The sequence below is a fragment of the Manis pentadactyla genome, chromosome 2 (assembly GCF_030020395.1).
Source record: "Manis pentadactyla isolate mManPen7 chromosome 2, mManPen7.hap1, whole genome shotgun sequence".
Taxonomy (NCBI): domain Eukaryota; kingdom Metazoa; phylum Chordata; class Mammalia; order Pholidota; family Manidae; genus Manis; species Manis pentadactyla.
Window position 1 is genome coordinate 224,678,435 of NC_080020.1, and position 19,350 is coordinate 224,697,784.

A 19,350-nucleotide genomic window follows, 5' to 3' on the forward strand; every position below is an offset into this window, starting at 1 on the left:
CACGTTACTGATTTTTAAAGGTATGTTTTATGAATCACATGTTTTGTTTGAAAAAAACTGATTAAATTCAGAAATTTAAGTATTCAAAATTACTTGCTTTGTTTCTCTTCAGAGGATTTTTTTTCCTAACAAATTGACTTTTGGAAAAAAAAATCCTATGGAAAATTTGAAGTGTGCTCATAGACTAGTATATAGACTCCCTTATGTCTGTCATTCAGTTTCAATAATCAACCCATGGCTTATCTCCTGTTGTCTATGCCTACCCATTCCTCCACCCACCTATTTTAGATTATTTTTAAGTAAATCCTGGGCAGCATATAATTTCATCTGTAAATATTTCAGTGTGTATTTCTTTAAAATAAGGACTAAAAAGTCGAACATGAAACCATCATTACATCCAAAGATAATTAACAATAATTTGTCAATATCTTCAACTATCCAGACTGGGTTCTTTTTTAATCTGTTGATCTGTTCTCTAGTCTCTCCCTCTCCCTTGCTCTTCTGTTGTGAGTGTATATGTGTGTCTTCTGAAGAAACTATGCAATTTATTCTGTAGTTTCTTACTGCCTAGATTTTTTAGATTTCTCATTTTAACATAGCACCTTGGAAGTGTTGTCTAAAGTGTTTTTGCCTAGGGTAGAAACAGCCCAGGTAGTTTGGTACAGGTCATTTACTCAAAATTTGTTGCTTGCAGTTTGCTGTGATGTAAACTTGTTAGAGTTCTGTATAAAAGGGGTGGGAAAAGACTTTTGAGTGAAGACTCAAATTGTGTTTCTGTGAATAAAGTTCATTTATGAGTTTTGAGATTTGGACTTAGGCTAAGCTCTATAGCTAAATCTAGAAGATTTTATACAGTTGATACTTTTACATTTGGGAATGCATAGTACAAATGAGTTTTTGTTGTTGATGTTAGCTTAGTTCAGAAACAGATGTTAGAAAAAAATGGTCAAATAAGAGCAGTTGGTAGAATTTAGAGTCTGACAGGTCATCTGAGTTCTGGGGCTGGGAAAGAAACAAGGTGTATATTAGTTTTCTTTGGTTGTTCTGAAAAATTCACACAAATTTGGCTTAAAACAAATTTATTATCTTGTAGTTCTGGAGGTGAGAAGTCTGAAAGAGGTCTCACTGAGCCATCTGCAGGTGTTGGCAGGACTGCGTTCCTCTAGGAGGCTCCAGGGGGGAATCTGTTTTCCTGCCTTTTGCAGCTGCTAGAGGCTGCTGGCTCCCTTGGCACTTGGCCCTTTCCACCTTCAAAGCCAGCGGTGGTTGGTGGGGTCTTTCTCACATCACATCGCTCCGACACTGGCTCTCCTGCCTCCCTCTTTTGCTTTTAAGGACCCTGGGGTTACATTGTGCCACCTGCAGAATCTAGGATAATCTCCCCATTTTAAGATTAGGTGATTAGCAACCTTAAGTCCATTTACCTTAACATGTTCACTGGGTCCAGAGATTAGCATGTGGACATCTTTTGGGGGCCATTCTGCCTGCTACACAAGGTGAGAAGAATTAACAGGGGACTGGAGTTGCTTTCTGCACTAATAGAGTTCTTTTTGACCCCTTGAGTATACACTTCTCCTGGTCTAGAGGGGGCATTATTGAGAGCTCATGGTGTCACATCATGGGGTAGTTACAATAATGTAACACTTAAAAGCTAACATTGGTTGTCATAACCATAAGGCTGAGTCAGTCTTGATATGCCAACTTTAAAGAACCTTATAAAGTCTTGTTTTCTTTCTCCTTTTAATTATCATGCAGAAATTAAAACTTTTAAAGTTTCGATTTTTCTATGAGGTGGTCTAGAAAAAGGTAGATAGATACTAATTTGTGTGATGATGTGCATCTCCTCTTTGACAAAATGGGAACCTGGGATGACAGATATTTGTGTTTTGATGAAAAGGGAGCTTGATGTTGTTTTCTGTTATTTGGGACATTGGTAGGTTGTCAGGGAGCATTGTGTGGACACGACCAGTGAAACCTGTTTTATGTCTTTTTTTCCCCTGTTAAGCAGCAAGGGGTTCCCAGTGCATAGGGGAGAGCCTTTAAAAAAAAAAAATGGAGACATTGAAAAGTACAGGGCTTCTCTCTGTTACTTTATTGCCTTATTGTCATTGGGGATAATAAAAATTCACTGGTAATTGTAGTGTTCCCTTAAATACATCAGAACTTTTGCTTTCAAACTTTTTCTTATTTTAGACAGATGATTATGATAATCTGTTATATAGTTCCCTGCCAGATTTATTGAATATAACTTTAAAAATATTTATGTGACTATAGCAAATAATACCATATTGCATTAAATCAAAGTTGCTAAGAGAGTAGATCTTAAAAGTTCTCATCACAGGAAAAAAAAAATTGTACCTATGTATGGTGATGGATATTAACTAGACTTCTTGTGATCATTTTGCAATATGTAAAAATATTGAATCTTTACATTGTACACCTGAAAACGTAATGTTATATGTCAACCATACTTCAGTAAAAAGAATCATGGCTGTTTGGTTTCCATTATTGATCAGCTTAGTTTGTATAAAAGTCACATAGTCTTTTAACTTCTGGCATATGTCAGGCTGTTTGCCTTGTAAAATCACCTCTGCTTGCTAATGAAGTATAACAGACAGAAAAGTGAACCAGTCATAAGGTGTGGCTGAAGTATTGAACAGTTTTGTTTCGGTGTAGTTACTGCTGTGTAGTTCTGTCCACCCACAGCACTCCCACCTCTTGTTCCTTTATGACCTTTGTAATTGTGTGAGGGCATCCGAGGCACTGCTGTTATTAATACATACGTATCTGGGTGACGCAACATGTCTGTAAATAAAGTTCATTGGTGTTGATAGAGTTTCTTTGATATGCAGTGGTCAACTTTAAAACATTTTTTTCTCTTTCTAAGTTCCCATCTGGGTTTCAGCTTCTTGAATATTTAAGCCTTATCTTTGTATAAATGAAAATGAAATTTGAGCTGAAAAACCATATGATTTTCTTTTGGTTATTTCTTCTAAAATATTTTAACTTCTAATTTTAGCATATAGTAATTTTACCTTAGTTTTCTTTGTCTGGGTGACTTCTTCTGCTCTTTGTTTTAATGTTATCTTGTTCATATTTGCATTTTATCAGTTCTTTTGATCTTTCTCTTTTTTTAGACTTTTACTGGTTGGTGGATGTGAAACTGCTGAAGTGGGCGTATCAAAAGCTTCTAACTATGGCCTTTCTGCCTGGAGAATTCTTTCAGGATCACCTTATTATAAACAGGTTCCTAATGGTGGAGACAGGGTCACTGAGGTAAGTATTAACTTTGGCATTTCACTTTGCTAATAGATCTCAGGCAGACGAGCCCTTTATAAAATGCAGAGGAGGGAATAATTTGCCTTAAATGAGGAAAGTGATTTAATGCCAGTGAAATTTTAGTACTTCTTGCAAATATCAAATTTATCTAAAACATATTGTATTTAACTTGGTCTCATTTTTAGTAACAGTATGTGCAGATATTAGAAAAATAACCTAATAGTAATCCAGTTACTTGCTTTTGCTTATTTAAACATTAACATTTATTAAGCATTTTTTATATGCTGGTTATCTACTGTGAGTGCTGTCATGTTCGGTAGCTCATTTAATTCTCACTAACCCTTTGAGGCAGGTATTGTTACTGGCCAGAGTCTAATTGATGAGGAAAGTGAAGTGTAGTTAAGTAACTTGCCCTGGGTCACACAGCTAGCAAGTGGCAGAATAATTTGAGTACAAACTGTGGCAGAACTTCCCCCTGTTCAAGTTTTTCAGTACTGTGGTAGATTCCCTTCCATTTTCTTACATATTTCTATGGGCAATTCATCCAAACATTCCTTCATTCATCCTGTAATTGAGTTTCTATTTTGTGTCAGGTGCTCCTTTATGCTGTAATAGTCAGAATAAGCTAGACTCTGTTGTGATAATAACAACAGTCACACAGACAAACAGATGAAAAATTCTAATATTTCCTTGGGCTATGACACGCAAATGTATTGTTGTGGCAAAGCCTGCTGTTAGTACCTTGACTTCCCTGGACAGCTCATTCCAAGTGATGATTAAGGGATCCACAGAGGCTGGTGATCTGTTGAAGTCCCACTGTCTCAGTTTATGGCCTTGGGAGGAGGAAGGGAGGGCTAAAAGGTGGAACTTTGAAAACCAGAACCAATGCTACTTCTCACAGTACAGTTATTATAACTATGTGGCCCCTCCTATCTTCAAGGAACCTGAGAAGTATGTTTTGTGTGCCAGAAAGGTGAGAAAACTAGTTATTAGTGACTACTAATATGTCATATTGACTACCCTGTGATAGCATGTATCTTGGTTATTTGTATAAACTTCGATTAAATTATACACCCTGTGTTTAGCAATGTTGTGGGCATTCATATTTTTTGAGTAAAGGAAGAAACCAAGAAACTACAATGAAACACAACATAAGTGAATGTGTTATGCTATTTATTCCTATAATGAGTGTATTTGTCTAATTATTTGTGTCTTAAAATATACTGATTTCAAATGATCATCTAAAACAATGAGTGGTTAAAGGTTTTGGAGTTGAAAAGGAACTAGTGAAGAAGTACTTTGAAAAGAAGTCTAGCAATTATAGTGAGCTTTCATTAATTGTTTTTCTTTAGCTTTAGCATATGCTGAAACATTAATTGTGAGTTTAACTGAACAAAGTAGTTTTTATAAAAATAAGGTCAGTTTACTGGTTTATACCACAGTAGATCTGAGAACAGTTTATACATGTAGACCACTTGGTCATGGAGTACCGTGCTTTGTCCTTTTCCTTCCACTCGTTGTCCATCTACCCATTCTAGTGCCCATTTCTTCTCTCTGCAGGACCCAGTGAGGAGTCCATTTTGAGTATTATTGACCACACTTCACAGATTAGGAGCCTAAAAACCCCCCGAGATCTTAACAACTCAAAATAGGGAAACGGGGTGGACCTAGACCTTCTAGTTCCTGTTTGGCACCTTCTCCCACGTACCACGTAAAATGACGTACATGGCAGTGACATGGCCAAATGTATCCATGGTGATTATCCCATAATTTATTTTAAAAAAGGTGAGGTAGGGATTACTAACACTTACTGGACATCTTATTTTATATTTTCAGAAATTAAAAAATTTTTCTCTCTCTAATTCATACCTAACTTATAGTTTTATATGTGATATAATTCAGGGTACATCTTGTGAAGAGTCAGAAAGTTTTATCACTAGAATTTAAGTGTTATGTCTGCAGCTTTTTTTTTAAATGGTTCGGTCAGAAAATAATTGTAAAAACAGTATGTGTACACACAGGTAAAGCAAACGTGGCAAAATGTTAATAATTGGTGAACCCAGGTGAAAAGTGTCCTGGTGTTTCATTGTGTGATGATTTCAGCTTTCCAGTAGCTATAAAATGTGTCAAAATTAAAGGTTGAGGAGAATGAAAGAAAAAGTGTGTAGGTTGTGAAGGCTACAAGGAAAGATCAGGAAGGCAAACTGGAGGTGGGCCTCAGTGCAGGGTGGCCAAGGGTATCGTGAGAGCGCTCTGGGGAGGGCAAGTCACGGAGCACCGCCGCATGCCAGGACGCCTCTTCGCGCCTTGGCTGCTGTGAATTCTCTGTGCTCTCATTGCTCCAAACTCTAGTGTCAGAATGCTGTGCTCTATATGGTCCTTCCCTCTCTGACCTGAAGTTTTGGTATTGGAGTCTCTTAAAAGATAATTGCTCATGCACTGACAAAGTAGGGAGCAATACTGGATTTCAAATTGAACGCTGTACTGTATGATTAATTCCTTGAAATGCTTCGAGTGTATTTTAATTATGTTAGTGGCTTTTAAGTGTGTCTTGCAGCTAAATTTACAGTCTTCCTACTTAACCTTTCCCTACTTCAGAGTAATTTGAATTACAGGATTAGTTCCTTTATCAGGTGCCAGGTATCATCTTCATTGAACCTTCTCTTACTGTTTACTTAAGGTTGCTGTTCTGTTGGGGTGGATACTGACCAAAAAATGCTGCTGACACGTACATTCCAGTCTCTCACTGGGCTGCTAGATCGTAAAAGAGACTATGCAAAATTCAATATGTGCATTGACCAAGGTTTCCAAATTAATGTCAGTGTCACTTATATAAGATAGTTTTATTTATCCATTTGTTCAACATTGAATCACTGCTCCAAGTGTTAGGAATATGAAGGTAGCAGCCCTCAAGCAGTTTACCGTATTGGAGGGTGTAGCTGTGTCCACAAGTAAGGGCAATTAGCTGTAACGCAAACCAGCTTAGAGTTCAGTATCTGGGATAAAGGAAAGAACCCAGGCTCGGGAGTCAAAAGGCTGGGATTGGAATTCCAGCTCATCACTGAAACTTGTGTGTTAAGGCTTTTGCCAGGATCAAATGATACAATAAAGTGAAGACACTTGGTAAGCATACAGTGATCTATAATGTTAATTATTATTATCTATTTGTATTTTTAGGATAAAAATTTCTGAAAAAATATATAAAAATGAACAAAACTATTTTTTATGTTATTGATGTTGCTGCTTTTTCAGTATGCAATGTTGTTGGCAGAAAGAATACAGGCATTTTGGAGTCCTGTTTCCTGAGAATTCCTATTTCCCTAAACAATAGAAGTGATCAGAATAGTATTTCCACAGGGTCACACCACTTGCTGCATATGTGCCTATGGACCATCTCTTGTTAGCACAGACAGGCTGTCCTTGTAGCAGCTAAGGCCAAGCCAATATTTGTCCACCAGATCTCACACTCTGACTTAAGGGTATTTTTCTACATCATGCATTTTGCTGTCTGTTAGATTTATCAGCATACAGCATGCTTTTAGTTTTCTAATCATAAAAGCTCTTTAATTTTAGGGGGATTTAGACCCCATTAATCCTACTACCACCCCATTTGTTTCCCTTTCTTCACCATGTTCAAGAGTTATCTATACTTGTTTCCAATTCCTCTTTCCGATCTCTCTTGAATTCACTTGAGGATTTGCTTCCATCATTTCACTGAAATTATCTTGTTACCAATGCCTCCCAATATTTTACCAGTTTCTCAGTTTTATTGGTATTCCTTAATTCCTACTTACTGCCCATACAAAACTCAGTTTTTCTCTTTTCCCTTTTATTCTCCCTTTTAGTTTTGTAAATATGTGTTTCAACAAAGAAAAAATAACACATTAGTTTCTACTTTCTTGCTCACCTTTCTTTAGTCTTACATGTCCATTTATGTATTTCCAAATGCTCACTGTCACTTCTGTTGAAATTTTCTCAGTCATCTGTTGTTTGGATGGATTATCCTCTGGTAGAAGTTTTGAGAAGGACCCATAGATGAAGAATTCTTTAATTAGTTTTATGCTCAGAATTGTTTTTCCACAGCCTGGATTGTTGAAAGAGGACATGTCTGGATATGAGATCTTGGTTTACCCTTTGTTTCATTGAATTTTTTTTTTAAAAGGCACTATGGTGAATTTGAAAAGTCTGATAAAGTTGAATTATTTCTCCTTTGTATGTTGTTTGGCCATTTTGCTAGGAGGCCTTGAGGATTTTCCTTATCTTTGAAATCTAATAGCTTTCCTAGGATATTTTTTGGAATTGATTATTTTGAGTTGATTTTCCCAGGTACCTGCTCGCTCTTTCAATGTATGGATTCAGATCTTTTTCTATCTCTGGAAAGTTTTCTTGAATTGCAATTTTGACGTGGTGGTTTCAGGTAGACCCTTGACCCATTTGCTAGCTTCTCTCGTCTGCCCTCCCCGAGCCCTGAGCCATCTTTCAGTCTGTTTCGCTTGCCATCACAGTGCGGTGCAGCCATCACCTCTGTCCAGTGCCAGGACATTTCGTCACTGCAGAAGGAAGCCTTGCACCATACCGTACACTTCTGATTCTCCCCTCCCCCCCAGCTCCTGACAACCACTGGTCTGTTTTTTGTTTGTGTAGATTTACCCATTTTGAGTGTTTCATTTAAATACAATCATAAATATGTGGCTTTTCACATCTGGCTTCTTTCATTTAGCATATTTTTGAGATTCATTCAAGTTGTAGCAGGCATACATACTTCTTTCGTTTTTATGACTGAGTGAAATTCCACGATAGGAATAGTCAGGCATACCTCATTTTATTGAGCTTTGCAGATACTGCATTTAATGCAAATTGAAGGTTTGTGGCAACCCTGCATTGAGCAAGTTTGTTGGCATCATTTTTCCAATAGCATTTGCTAATTTAGAGTCTCTGTGTCACATTTTGGTAATTCTTTCAATATTTCAAACTTTTTCATTATTATATTCTAGTGTCTGTGATTGTTGATTATGATTCACTGGAAGCTCATATGATTAGAATTTTTTACAAATAAACTTTTTTAAATTAAGGTATGTACTTTTTTTTTTAGATATAATGCTATTGCACATTTAATAATACAGTGTAAACATAGCTTTCATAAGCCCTAAGAAACAAAAAAACTCATTTGACTCACTTTATTGTGATACTCACTTATCAGAGTGCCCTGGAATTGAATCTGCAATATCTCCAAGGATTTCTGTATTATACTTCATTTATCCATTGTTCAGTTCATGGATGTTTAAGTTATTTTCACTTTTTAGCTTTTGTGAATAATAGTGCACCAAACATTCCTGTACAGGTATTGTTTGAATACCTATTTTCCATTCTTTTGAATATATACTTAGGGTGAAATTGCTGGGTCATATGATAATTCTATGTCTAACTTTTTGAGGAACCACCGAATTGTTTCCACAGTGGCTGTACCCTTTAATGTTCCCTCCAGCAATGTAGTATGGTTCCAAATTCTCAACACCACTGGTTATTTTCTATTTTTAAAATCACACCTACATCCCCATCTTACTTTTTAAAGTGTATTTCTTTAAAGACAAAAATAGTCTTGTGTTATATTATTTCAAATACTGGTTTCTAAATGATGATTTTTTTTTTCCTGGTATTTTTCAAGTGTAAGATCAAGTGCTTAATGAATGGAATTTTTCTTTGAAATTTTTACCTTTTCCATGGAGATGGACAGGGTGAAATGGTAACCCGGGCACCCAATTAGAGAAGAGCTTATAGTAAATTCTAATTTACATAGATGTTCTATACTTGTTATGCATGTTTTTAGAAAGCATTTGATCATGGTATATTTTGTAAGATTTACTACTTGGTAGATTTTTTTTTCTTTTTCAAATATAAACAGATCAAGGTCTCACCAAAATCCCTGAGATTTATTGATAATTTCTTAACCATTTCTTAAAATACAAGATTTGCTGTAGTTCTGATTTCACGGTAAAAGGATTTCATACAATGAGAAAGTACTCTAATCCCTCTCTGTATGATGTGCATTTGCATTTATTTTGTAGGTGCCAAAGACACTGGGATTATTAAGGATGTTAAGTGTCAAGTTTTATAGTCGCCCGGGACAAGAACAGGTAACTCACAATCTTAACTTTGTGCTTCTCAAATATGTTCACCAGAGTATTTTTTAAGAGCAAAGTTGAATGAACCTTGAATGGAACAGATCTTTATCTGGCTGTGCCCTTAATTTTACGCTGTGTGGGCACATATAATAGTAGGAATTCATGGAACCATTCATTGAAGATTTGTGTATTTTACTATAGGTCATTTTTATCTCAATAAAGAAAATTAAAAAAAATATTAAAGTATGAACCTAGTCCTAGTGTGTCTGGGGATGTAGCCCAAAAAAGTCTCCTGGGAGTATTATGTATCTTTGAAGTTTCTTAATTTGTCTTACTTGTGAATTTTGTATCTTTGTCTATAACATATCCTTTTTGGTTTGTTTTAAAATTAAAAAAAATTCCTCCCTAAATATGAGATTATTAATGCTTCAAAACGAAATAAGCCACGTTGATACTGGGTTTCAAGTACCACCCGTGGACGGTCTTGCTCCTGGTAGGAGAGGCACAGGTCCCCAGCAGGGCTGGCTGACAGTTGCATCCTGAGTGGAAGTGATGCCCTTAGGAACCGCCTCTGCGGGAGATGGTTACATTCCCTCTCTGCATGGTGCTCATGAGTCTTGACTTACATGGGGGCATCAAATCATACCTTTCCTGTTTTGGGGAAAATCAAACAACTTTTCTGGTTTTTTTTTTTTTTTCAATTTCTTTATTAAACCAAGGAAAATTATAAGAAATATAAAAATTGTAAGAAATATAATGAGCATTCTGTTGCTGCATTTGTATTTTTATTATATTTTAAATTTTGAGTTCTAGTTATTTCTCTGCTGTTGACTTCAATTAAATCATGTATTCTGGGTTGGTTTGGCATTCTGTAGAAATGAGTGGTAACACTGCTCTTTATAAAGTCTGGAAAGTCATTTTCATTTTTAATCCCTTGCATTGTTTATACTGTCTTCCAGTTAGATTCTCTTTAGTCATTTTGTGGGGTTTTATGTTCATTTGGCAGATGAAGAAACATGCAAGATCAAATGACTTGGCCTCTGCTATGAATTTTGTTCTTTCTAATTTACTATGTTGCCTCTGTTGGTCTTTCTATTACCATATTAGTGTAGGAGAGCATCTCTTTGCTTTATTTCCTGTACCCTTTTCTCATTTTCCTTAATACTATTTAAATAACAACTACTTTTAACAAATTTTAAAGGGCTCACTGTATTTTTTAATAAAATTCAGTTGAAAGCAATGATGTGGCAGTCCAGCATTTATTTATTCTTTTAGTCAGTGAGCACTCACTTTGAGCCAGACACGGTGTTGGAGCTGAGAATAAAGAGGATAAAATGCAGTGCACTTCCTCAAGGAGAGCTTTGTGTAATGGGGGAGACATAGAAGCAGTTGTAAGCAGTACAATATTACACAACGTATAACCTCTTCTGTGGTGCAACGTGAAGTACCCTTAGGGCAGAGAAGAGGGAGCAGTCATTTTGAGGGCTGGTACCTGATCTGGAAGTAAGAGTTCCTTCCAGAAGTGGGAAGTCTGGACATACTCAGGCTGGTGCAAAGTCCTGGAAGCCTTGAGAACTTTGCTGGAATGCTCCAGTTTGCTGAGGTGTAGGATCCATAGCCTCTTGTTCTTTTGTGTTCCTAAAACCAATAGAGTTGTAATATATTTTTGGACGAATATAGTTGTAATATATTTAGAACAAGAATTATTTGGGGTTTGATATTCGTGATGCTCCTCTGTACCATTTTCTGTACATATCAGATGTTTCTCATTCTTATCAGTATCCTTTGTGATTGAGGAGAAGGAGGGAGAAGCAAGTTACAGATTTCCTTATATTTCCACCTTTCTTGATGACATATTGCAGTAGAATTCTTAATTGTTTGGACTTTTTAAAAAGACTTTCTAAAATCAATGGCTTCCAGTACGTATCCAGTTACTATGTATGTTACGTTACTTGTACCTGGTAGTTCCAAGCCCACAGGTAATTATGGGGCATAGATTGTTTTTTTTTAGTACCGTAACTTTAGAGTTGCCTTAACAGAGACTATCTACTAATTTTTTATTATTGTGAACATGTTCTAGTTTACAAGTATTTTCACGTGATCTCACAGAAGGCTTGCAGTACTGGCATCATGATGCCTGTTTTATTGATGAAGGAATTGAAGTCTCAAGAGAAATGGCTCATCAAACTCACTCACCTAGACAGTGCCAGAGATGAGTTTGGTCTTGAGTTGGCTCATGATCCAGTGCTTTTTTTCACTAACTCTTGTTGACTCTTGTCTAAGCGCTTATTTGGACAATGGAAGAAAAAGAAGCCAAGGTGTGTCGTACTTAAAAGTCGGCCAGGTTACAAATTACTTATCTCAGAAAGATCTCTTTTACTACTCAGTTTGATGGCAATTATATTTCTTTTAAAAATGTGTATCTCTTAACTGCTGATATTTTTTAAAAAGGGATATGCCTTCCTACATTGTACCTATATGGTTAATATTAAGGTCCTTTTGTTCTATTCACTGGTGAGACTATAAGGCAGCAGCATTGCTTGGACAGTATTGGAGGGAATGTATGTAAAACAGCTGCGGCAGTGACTGTTACTTTATGGGCCCTCAGTAAGTGTTAGTGGTGGCTGCTCTCATTTGTTAATTTCTTTATATCTGATACCATAGAGCTAATAATTTATGGGTTCTTTTTAAATTGTGGTATAGTATACCCAAAAGTTACAGATTCAAAATTACCAACTACTGGTTGTCTGGCATAATACTGTCTTTCAAAGAGTATATCAATAATGAAATTATTTATGTTCTTTCATAAAGGATATTAGCTTAGAGAAATGTTTTCCAAAGGCTTTTTTCTCATCTCATGTTATCAACCACGCTTTCCAGGATGATTGTCTTTTGGTTTGAAAATAGATCTCTGTTTACTTTTGGTGGGTCAGAACCACAGTGGGCTGGAAGGTCTCTAAAGTCTTTGAGGGCAGAGATTTATGTTTCTTTTTCCTGCTGGATCCTAAGCATGCGAAACAGACCTGGCATGTTAAGTATTAGCGAATATGTAATATTCAGTAAGGAATTGTTGGGTGAGCAGGGCTTATGGTATCACCTTTTATTGAGCTGTTTTTTTTTTTTCTTTAAGAATATGTAGTAATTCAGAACATTTTGAATGTAAGTACTAGAGTTCAAGACTTCATTTACTTTCAGTACTTATATATCTGAAAGGTATAATAAAATAGAAATCATTCATTTTTAATTGTGCCGTGTGGATGATAGGCAGTTGAAGAAAGTGGGGGCAGTTGAAACTGATTTCAGTACAAAGATACAATATTTAACATTTAAAAATATCTTAGAACAGTTAAAACTTTTGTTGTAATACTTGAGAGAAGACACAATTCCTACTCTATTGCTGCCAGTAGAAGGCTTTAATTAATTTAATTACATTTGAGCTAGTGGTTTAATATAAATGAGAAGTAGAGGTGGAAGTTAAAGTTTACATTATTAATTTTAGTAGTATTTTGGTATTATCACATTGCAAAATATTCAATGAAGTAAAAGGAAAGTATCTTTTGAAAGGTCTTGGGAAGAGAATTGAGATAGGGAGGTAAATAGAATTGAAAATGTGGTCAGTTAAAAGGGCCATAAGGAATTACTGATGTAAGAAGACAGTCTACTGTACATAAAGCTCTTTGTCAGCCATCTTCCTATGCCCATGCTGCCTACCCAGTCATACTAACTTACCAAGTAATTATTTAGCTAGACACCCTTTCAATGGATACTCATGGAATAGACTGAAGCAGGTAGCAAGTGATATTTACTGTTTTCTTTTTCTTACCTTTATTGGGGTGTAATTGTAAGATATTTAAGTTATATAATATTTGATATACATAAATATTGTGAAAGTATTTTCCTCTATTGAGTTAATTAACACATCCATCACCTCACATATTTACCTTTTGTGTGTGTGTGTGTGTATGTGTGTGGAAATTATAGTCCTAGCCTCTCAACAAATTTCAGTTACACAGTAGAGTGTATTAACTATAGTCACCATGTTATATGTTAGATTCTCAGACCTTCTTCACCTTATAACTGAAAGTTTGTACCCTTAATCAACCCTTCCTTGTTTCCTCTACTTTCCAGCCTCTGGTAGACAACCACTTTTCTACTCTGTTTCTATGAGTTTGACTTTTTTTTTTTTTTTCAAAGATTCCACATATTAATGACCTCATACTGTATTGATCTTTTTTGCTTATTCCACTCAGCCTAATGTAAATGACAGGATTTCCTTCTTTTTCTTAAGGCTGAATAATAATAGTGTATGTGTGTGTGCATGCGCACGTGTGCATGTGCATTTACCTTTCTTCTTTTTTGCTAATAGTCATCCTAACAGGTGTGAGGTGGTAACTCATTGTGGCTTGATTTGCATTTCTCTGATGATTAATGATGTTGAGCACCTTTTCATGCATCTGTTGGCCATTTATATGTCTTTGGAAAAATGTGTATTCAGATCCATTACTCATTTTTTAATTGGGTTTTTTTTTGCTGCTAAGTTGTATGAGTTCCTTGTATATTTTGGATATTAACTCTTTAATTAGATAAGGTGGTTTGCAAATGTTTTCTTCCATTCCATAGGTTGTCTTTTCATGTTGTTGGTTTCCGTTGCTGTGCAGAAGGTTTTCAGTTTGATGTAGCCTTACTTTTTAGTCTTTGCTTTTGGTGTGATATCCCGAAAAATTATTGCCAAGACTGTTGTCCAGGAACTTACCCCTAAGTTTTCTTATGGAAATTTTGTAGTTTCAGGTCTTATGTTCAAGTCTTTAATCATTTAGAGTTGGTTTTCTTATATGGCATAAGTTAGGGTTCAGTTTCAGCCCTTTTTGCATGTAGCTGTCCAGTTTCTCAGCACCACTTACTGAAGAGAATATCCTTTCCCCATTGTGTATTCTTGGCTCCTTTGTTGTAAACTGATTGGCACAATATGCATGGATTTATTTCTGGGCTCTCTATTCTGTTCCATTGATGTCTGTGCCTGTTTTGTGCCAAAACTATGGTGTTTTCATTACTATAGCTTTGTAACATACTTTGAAACTGGAAAGTGTGATGTCTCTATCTTTGTTCTTTCTCAAGATTGTTTTGGCTATTTGGGGTCTTTGTGATACTAAACAAACAAAAAGGATTGTTTTTTCTATTTCTGTGAAAAATACCATTGGAATTTTGGCAACTGAGTGTTGTATCCTGCAACTTTACTGAATTTGTTTATTCTAACAGTTTTTTGATGGCGTTCTTAAGGTTTTCTATATATCGTGTCATCTGTAAACAGAGTCCATTTTACTTCTTCCTTTCTGATTTGTACATCTTTTATTTGTTGTCTGATTGCTCTGGCTAGGATTTCCAGTACCATGTTGAATTAAGTGTCTTATTCCTGCTTTTAGAGGAAACATTTTTCTGTTTCTCACTGTCAAATTACATATTCTTGACCAACATTCTAGCTGTTGTAATGATTAAAGTAAAAATGACATTCATAGCTGAAGAATGTGAAAGAGATTTCACAGATACATTTTCATCAAAGTGAAAATGACAGCTACACCTAAATTTTATTGCCTTTAGAAGTACTTAATTCTAAAGTACTGAAGAGAAGAAAACAAGATCATTATACACTTATGCTGAGCAATAATATAATATGCGGAATTATGGTTCTAGAATTCTCAGTGTGTTTGAGATTTTCTTTTATTGTGACATACAGAAAAGCCATTTCTTCTTATTTCCAAAGCCTACACTCTGGAACTCTCTCCCTTGTCAACAGAGAGGTGTTCAGACTTCTAAATACTGTAGACTCTGTTCGCAGAAGTTAGCATGAATTTTCTAACTGTGGCTTTAGATATTGTGTCACAGTTTACTGTCAGGATAATAAATTATTTCTTGGGTCAGAAATAACCTGTGTGCTATAAACACTCAGAAATGTTTCTGTAAATTAAAAGCAGAGTTTTTATTTCAGAAGGAAAGCACCTTGTTTCTAAAGTAACAGAGGCAACTTGTCTATTGTTGGCCACTGTTCAGTTATTTTTGTGTCTTCTCACTATGCATATATGAAAATTAAGCATATAACTTGGGACCTCAAAAAAGCATATACTTAATATATATGCATATAATGTCTGGAATTTGCTTTAAAATGCTCCAGAGAAAAAATGTCTGAGGGCATTGTGGTGTTTGGAGGAGGAATCATGAAACAGACTTGAATTGACGTTTGTGCAAGCTGTTTGTTGGGTCCATGGGTATTATACTGTAATTTCTACTTTTGTGTGATAGAGGGCAAATTTCTACTATAAAATGTTTAAACAAAGGAATGGTAAGTTTGCAGTGGAGATATCATCTTATCATATAAGATGAAAGTAAGAATATCAAGCACCCACCATGTTAAAAGCAGGTAGTACCTTTTAGTTAATATGTTTATTGTTTAATTGTCTGAAAGGAAGGAAAGGAGGATGGAGGGATTAAAATAGGAAATTCAGCATTATTCATTATTTTCCCTGTCACAATGCTATTGTTAAATTCACATTCATATATCTTTCTGTTTGTTTTTTGTTAAAGAGAATCATAAACTTTCAGAACACTTTTAATGGAGTTGTTTAATGAAGCATTTGTAATGCCTGAGAGTTTACCATGTAGATTACACATGACTGATTATTTAGGTGAGGAAACATAAAGTATACTTTACTGTAATTCCTATAGAGGACTATGTCTGTGACGTGGATTGGATGGAAGATTGCGTTCAATCCAGGTTCTGCTGTCCAAACTTGGGGGATCTTGGACAAGTTTCTTAACCCTTCAGGTCTTCCGTCTCTTGCTCTGTAAACTCTGACAGATGGGTAGAGAGGTCTTTTAGCTAATAAAAATCTGTGCTTCTGTGGCCCACGTTATGCAAAACCTGGGGCTTAGTGGCTTCAGAGTTGTGAAAGGTGCCAGCTCATTGATCTGCCACTCCTGCCCCATCTCCTTCACAGAGGAAGGGACATAGTAAGAGTTAAAATGTCACTTGAAGTGCTTTTGCTTTTATTGCATCTCTTTGCAGAAATTAGTATTTTAATCTTACCTTTAGTTCTGGCATTCTGAGGTAGATGTTTTATGTCCAGTTAAAGTGATTTTAGTCCTCATGAGATTGGAGGTTGCTAATCTTTTCATCTGTCCACTCATCTGCAGTGTTCCTTACTTCCTGAAATTGTTCTGTTCATGGCTAACATGTCATTTTAGACCTAAGCACTTAAACTCTGTCTACAGAAGCAGGTGGATAATGTGAGTTGAGCCAGATGTAAATTCTGATTTTCTAGTATAGTCATGTTTAGTTTTCAGTTCTGTAGTTTATATTTGGCCTTAATTTTGGGGCATAATAGAGAATGGTGGGAGCTTTAGCTGACTGGAAAGCTTGTGACCCTTCAGAGGGTGCATATGCTATCTAGCTCGGCCTGATTATTGCCATTTGGGGATGGGGGGCCCTGTGTTGCCAAATTTTCTTAATGTTCAAGAGAAATATGGTGGTAGGAAAATGGCTGCCATTTCGGAGTCTGTTTTATTCTTTGTGGGTAAACTACTTTAGACCCTGTCCTTAATAAATGCCTACATGGGAAATAGTTAGAATCAGATGTTTGATTCTTCTGATTTGACTGTAGATTGTAGGCAGGTGATGTTTCTGCTTGTATGGTTTCTCTCCTGTGATAACTGATCAAACCAGGTATTTCTCAGAGAAAGAACTGACAGATTATTTGGACAAATAGTACTTGAAAGACAAGGTTGGTCTTGTAAAACCAGTATATTACAAAGTTTCTTTGTAGCAATAATTCGATTCCCTAAATTGGATAATTTGCCAGCAAATTTGGGAAATATTAAACTTTGATCATGTTCCTTAAAGTATTCATTTTCCTCCTTGTCTGTTCCCATCACACTTGGATTTTTTTTCTCTGTCTTCCTCCTTCTGCCTTTCCATTTCTTTCTCAGCATGAATTTGTGGCCTATATGTGATGTATAGAATATTCCAGACATTATGTATATATAGGGTCTGGTAAATATGTGGACCCAAAATTCAAGAAATTCACAATCTAGTCAAACATCAACCCATAAAAGTTATTTAGAACTCATGGTGATTGATGTGTGTTATAAAGGAGTATTTTTATAATGCTCATGTATTAGGGTTTCAGATTGTATGTAAATTATGACACTGTAAAATAGATTTTAAAACCTCAGTAAGGGTGACAGTTGTGTTTCTATATGCTGAAGCATATAGTGTTATGAAGCTGTTGGAACCCTTAGTTGGGAGATCATTTGTGACATGGTACCCCACAAGAGTGTTATTAAATTTGGGAAGTTATTTCTACTCAGCTGAAGTCCTTTGCTCTGGCGTTAATGTGATGTAATCGTTGTATAGGACGGGATATTTAAGATGAGCCTGTCTCCAGATGGGACCCTCCTTGCAGCCATTCATTTCTCAGGGAAACTAAGCATCTGGGCCATTCCATCTCTGAAGCAGCAAGGGGTGTGGAATCAAAATGAGCAGGTATGTGTCTTGATTATGATTTATTCTTAGAATGACTTTCTTGCTTAAGGATAAACACCGATGTTACTAATTTAATTTTGTTGATATTTTATTGTACACAGCTATTTATTTTCATCATTCCAAAACTTTAGTTAAATTGCAGTATCAATATAGTAGGGCAAATTAAGAATTTGTGTACTGATTTTAATTTTATGTGCAATACACTGTATACTGAGTGTTATCTGTCCAACAAACTCCCATTTTTCCCTTTTTCTCATTCCAAAAAGTCAGAATGGAGATGTTGATTTTTCAGCACAATCAACTAACATGATCGAGGCTTTGGTGGGTCAGTATCCTAAAAAGGTTATAATTCTTACCAAATCTTGCAACGCTGGTAATATTGGGCTTAAGGCTTAAAGGGATTTATCTTTTCACTTAAAATGCACAAAGTGAATTTTTCAGAGAAATAAAGAACTATTAATTTTTTAGTTAAATTTCTTAAATGACAGATTTAAAGAATTAAATGATTTGGTTGTTTAGTGACAGAATCAACATCTATTATAATTTATGTATATATAATTATAATCATATGATTATAACTTAAACATCTGTTATAATTTAAAATCACAATGGTCAAGAAAGGTTTCTTCATTAAAAATGCCATATGTTGTGACAGAGTGAACATATAAAGAAAAGTCCTATCAATTATGTATAGCTTTTGTTATAAATCTTACTCCTTTTATGATTGTTTTGCATTTCAGCTCTTTTAGGATTAGTTTTCTCTCACGTTCCCATTCCTCTTTTCCTAAAGTAATACCTTGTCCCTAGATTCGGTGGATAGTTTTGTTATTCTGAGATTACAGCACATTCTGTGAATGATCTGAATGGATTGACATCTTTTTTTTTCAGAATTCTTTTTAATTTAATTTCGGTTCAGTTAAACTGAATTACTAAAAGAATCATTAACGAGCAAACAGCATTTTGTTATTTTCAGAATAGCAAAAGAAAAGAAAAAGTGGCCCTACAGTTTTTACTCTTTTCACAGACTTAAATTTGTTTTGACTGTTCTTCATTGTTTTTTTGACTCATACACAAGTTTAGGAAGATCTTCCCCCCACCTAGTTCCTACTTGCCTTGAATTTAGTTTGGCCTCCACGTCTCTACCTCAACCTCAGTAGCTAATTACAAGGGGCATTTTTTCTCTCTCCTCTCAGCTTACAGTTAACTTGAGTTAAATCTTCACTCTAGAAGGCAGAGTGAATCAGTTCTAAAAACTGTTTGTTTAACGTACATATCTAGGCATGTCAGATAATTGATCCAGAAAGTTCTGTGTATTTTTCATGGTTATCAAGGGATACTGATAAAATATTCAGCTTTTGTCATTTGGGAAGATCCTAATGTTCAGTTGCACATGGGACATTTTACATTTGGACAGAT

At 35.6% G+C, this 19,350-nt stretch overlaps 1 protein-coding gene across 3 annotated transcripts in view; it reads left to right on the plus strand.

Annotated features, from left to right (window-relative positions):
* Nucleotides 1-19,350, plus strand: part of NBAS (NBAS subunit of NRZ tethering complex) — a 345,656-nt gene that overhangs the window by 46,109 nt on the left and 280,197 nt on the right. For all 3 annotated transcript variants that reach the window (XM_057497443.1, XM_057497442.1, XM_036881629.2), the window contains exons 10-12: nt 3,138-3,276; nt 9,345-9,413; nt 17,806-17,934. In XM_057497443.1, the coding sequence (XP_057353426.1) occupies nt 3,138-3,276; nt 9,345-9,413; nt 17,806-17,934 (337 nt within the window). The remainder of the gene's footprint in view (nt 1-3,137; nt 3,277-9,344; nt 9,414-17,805; nt 17,935-19,350) is intronic.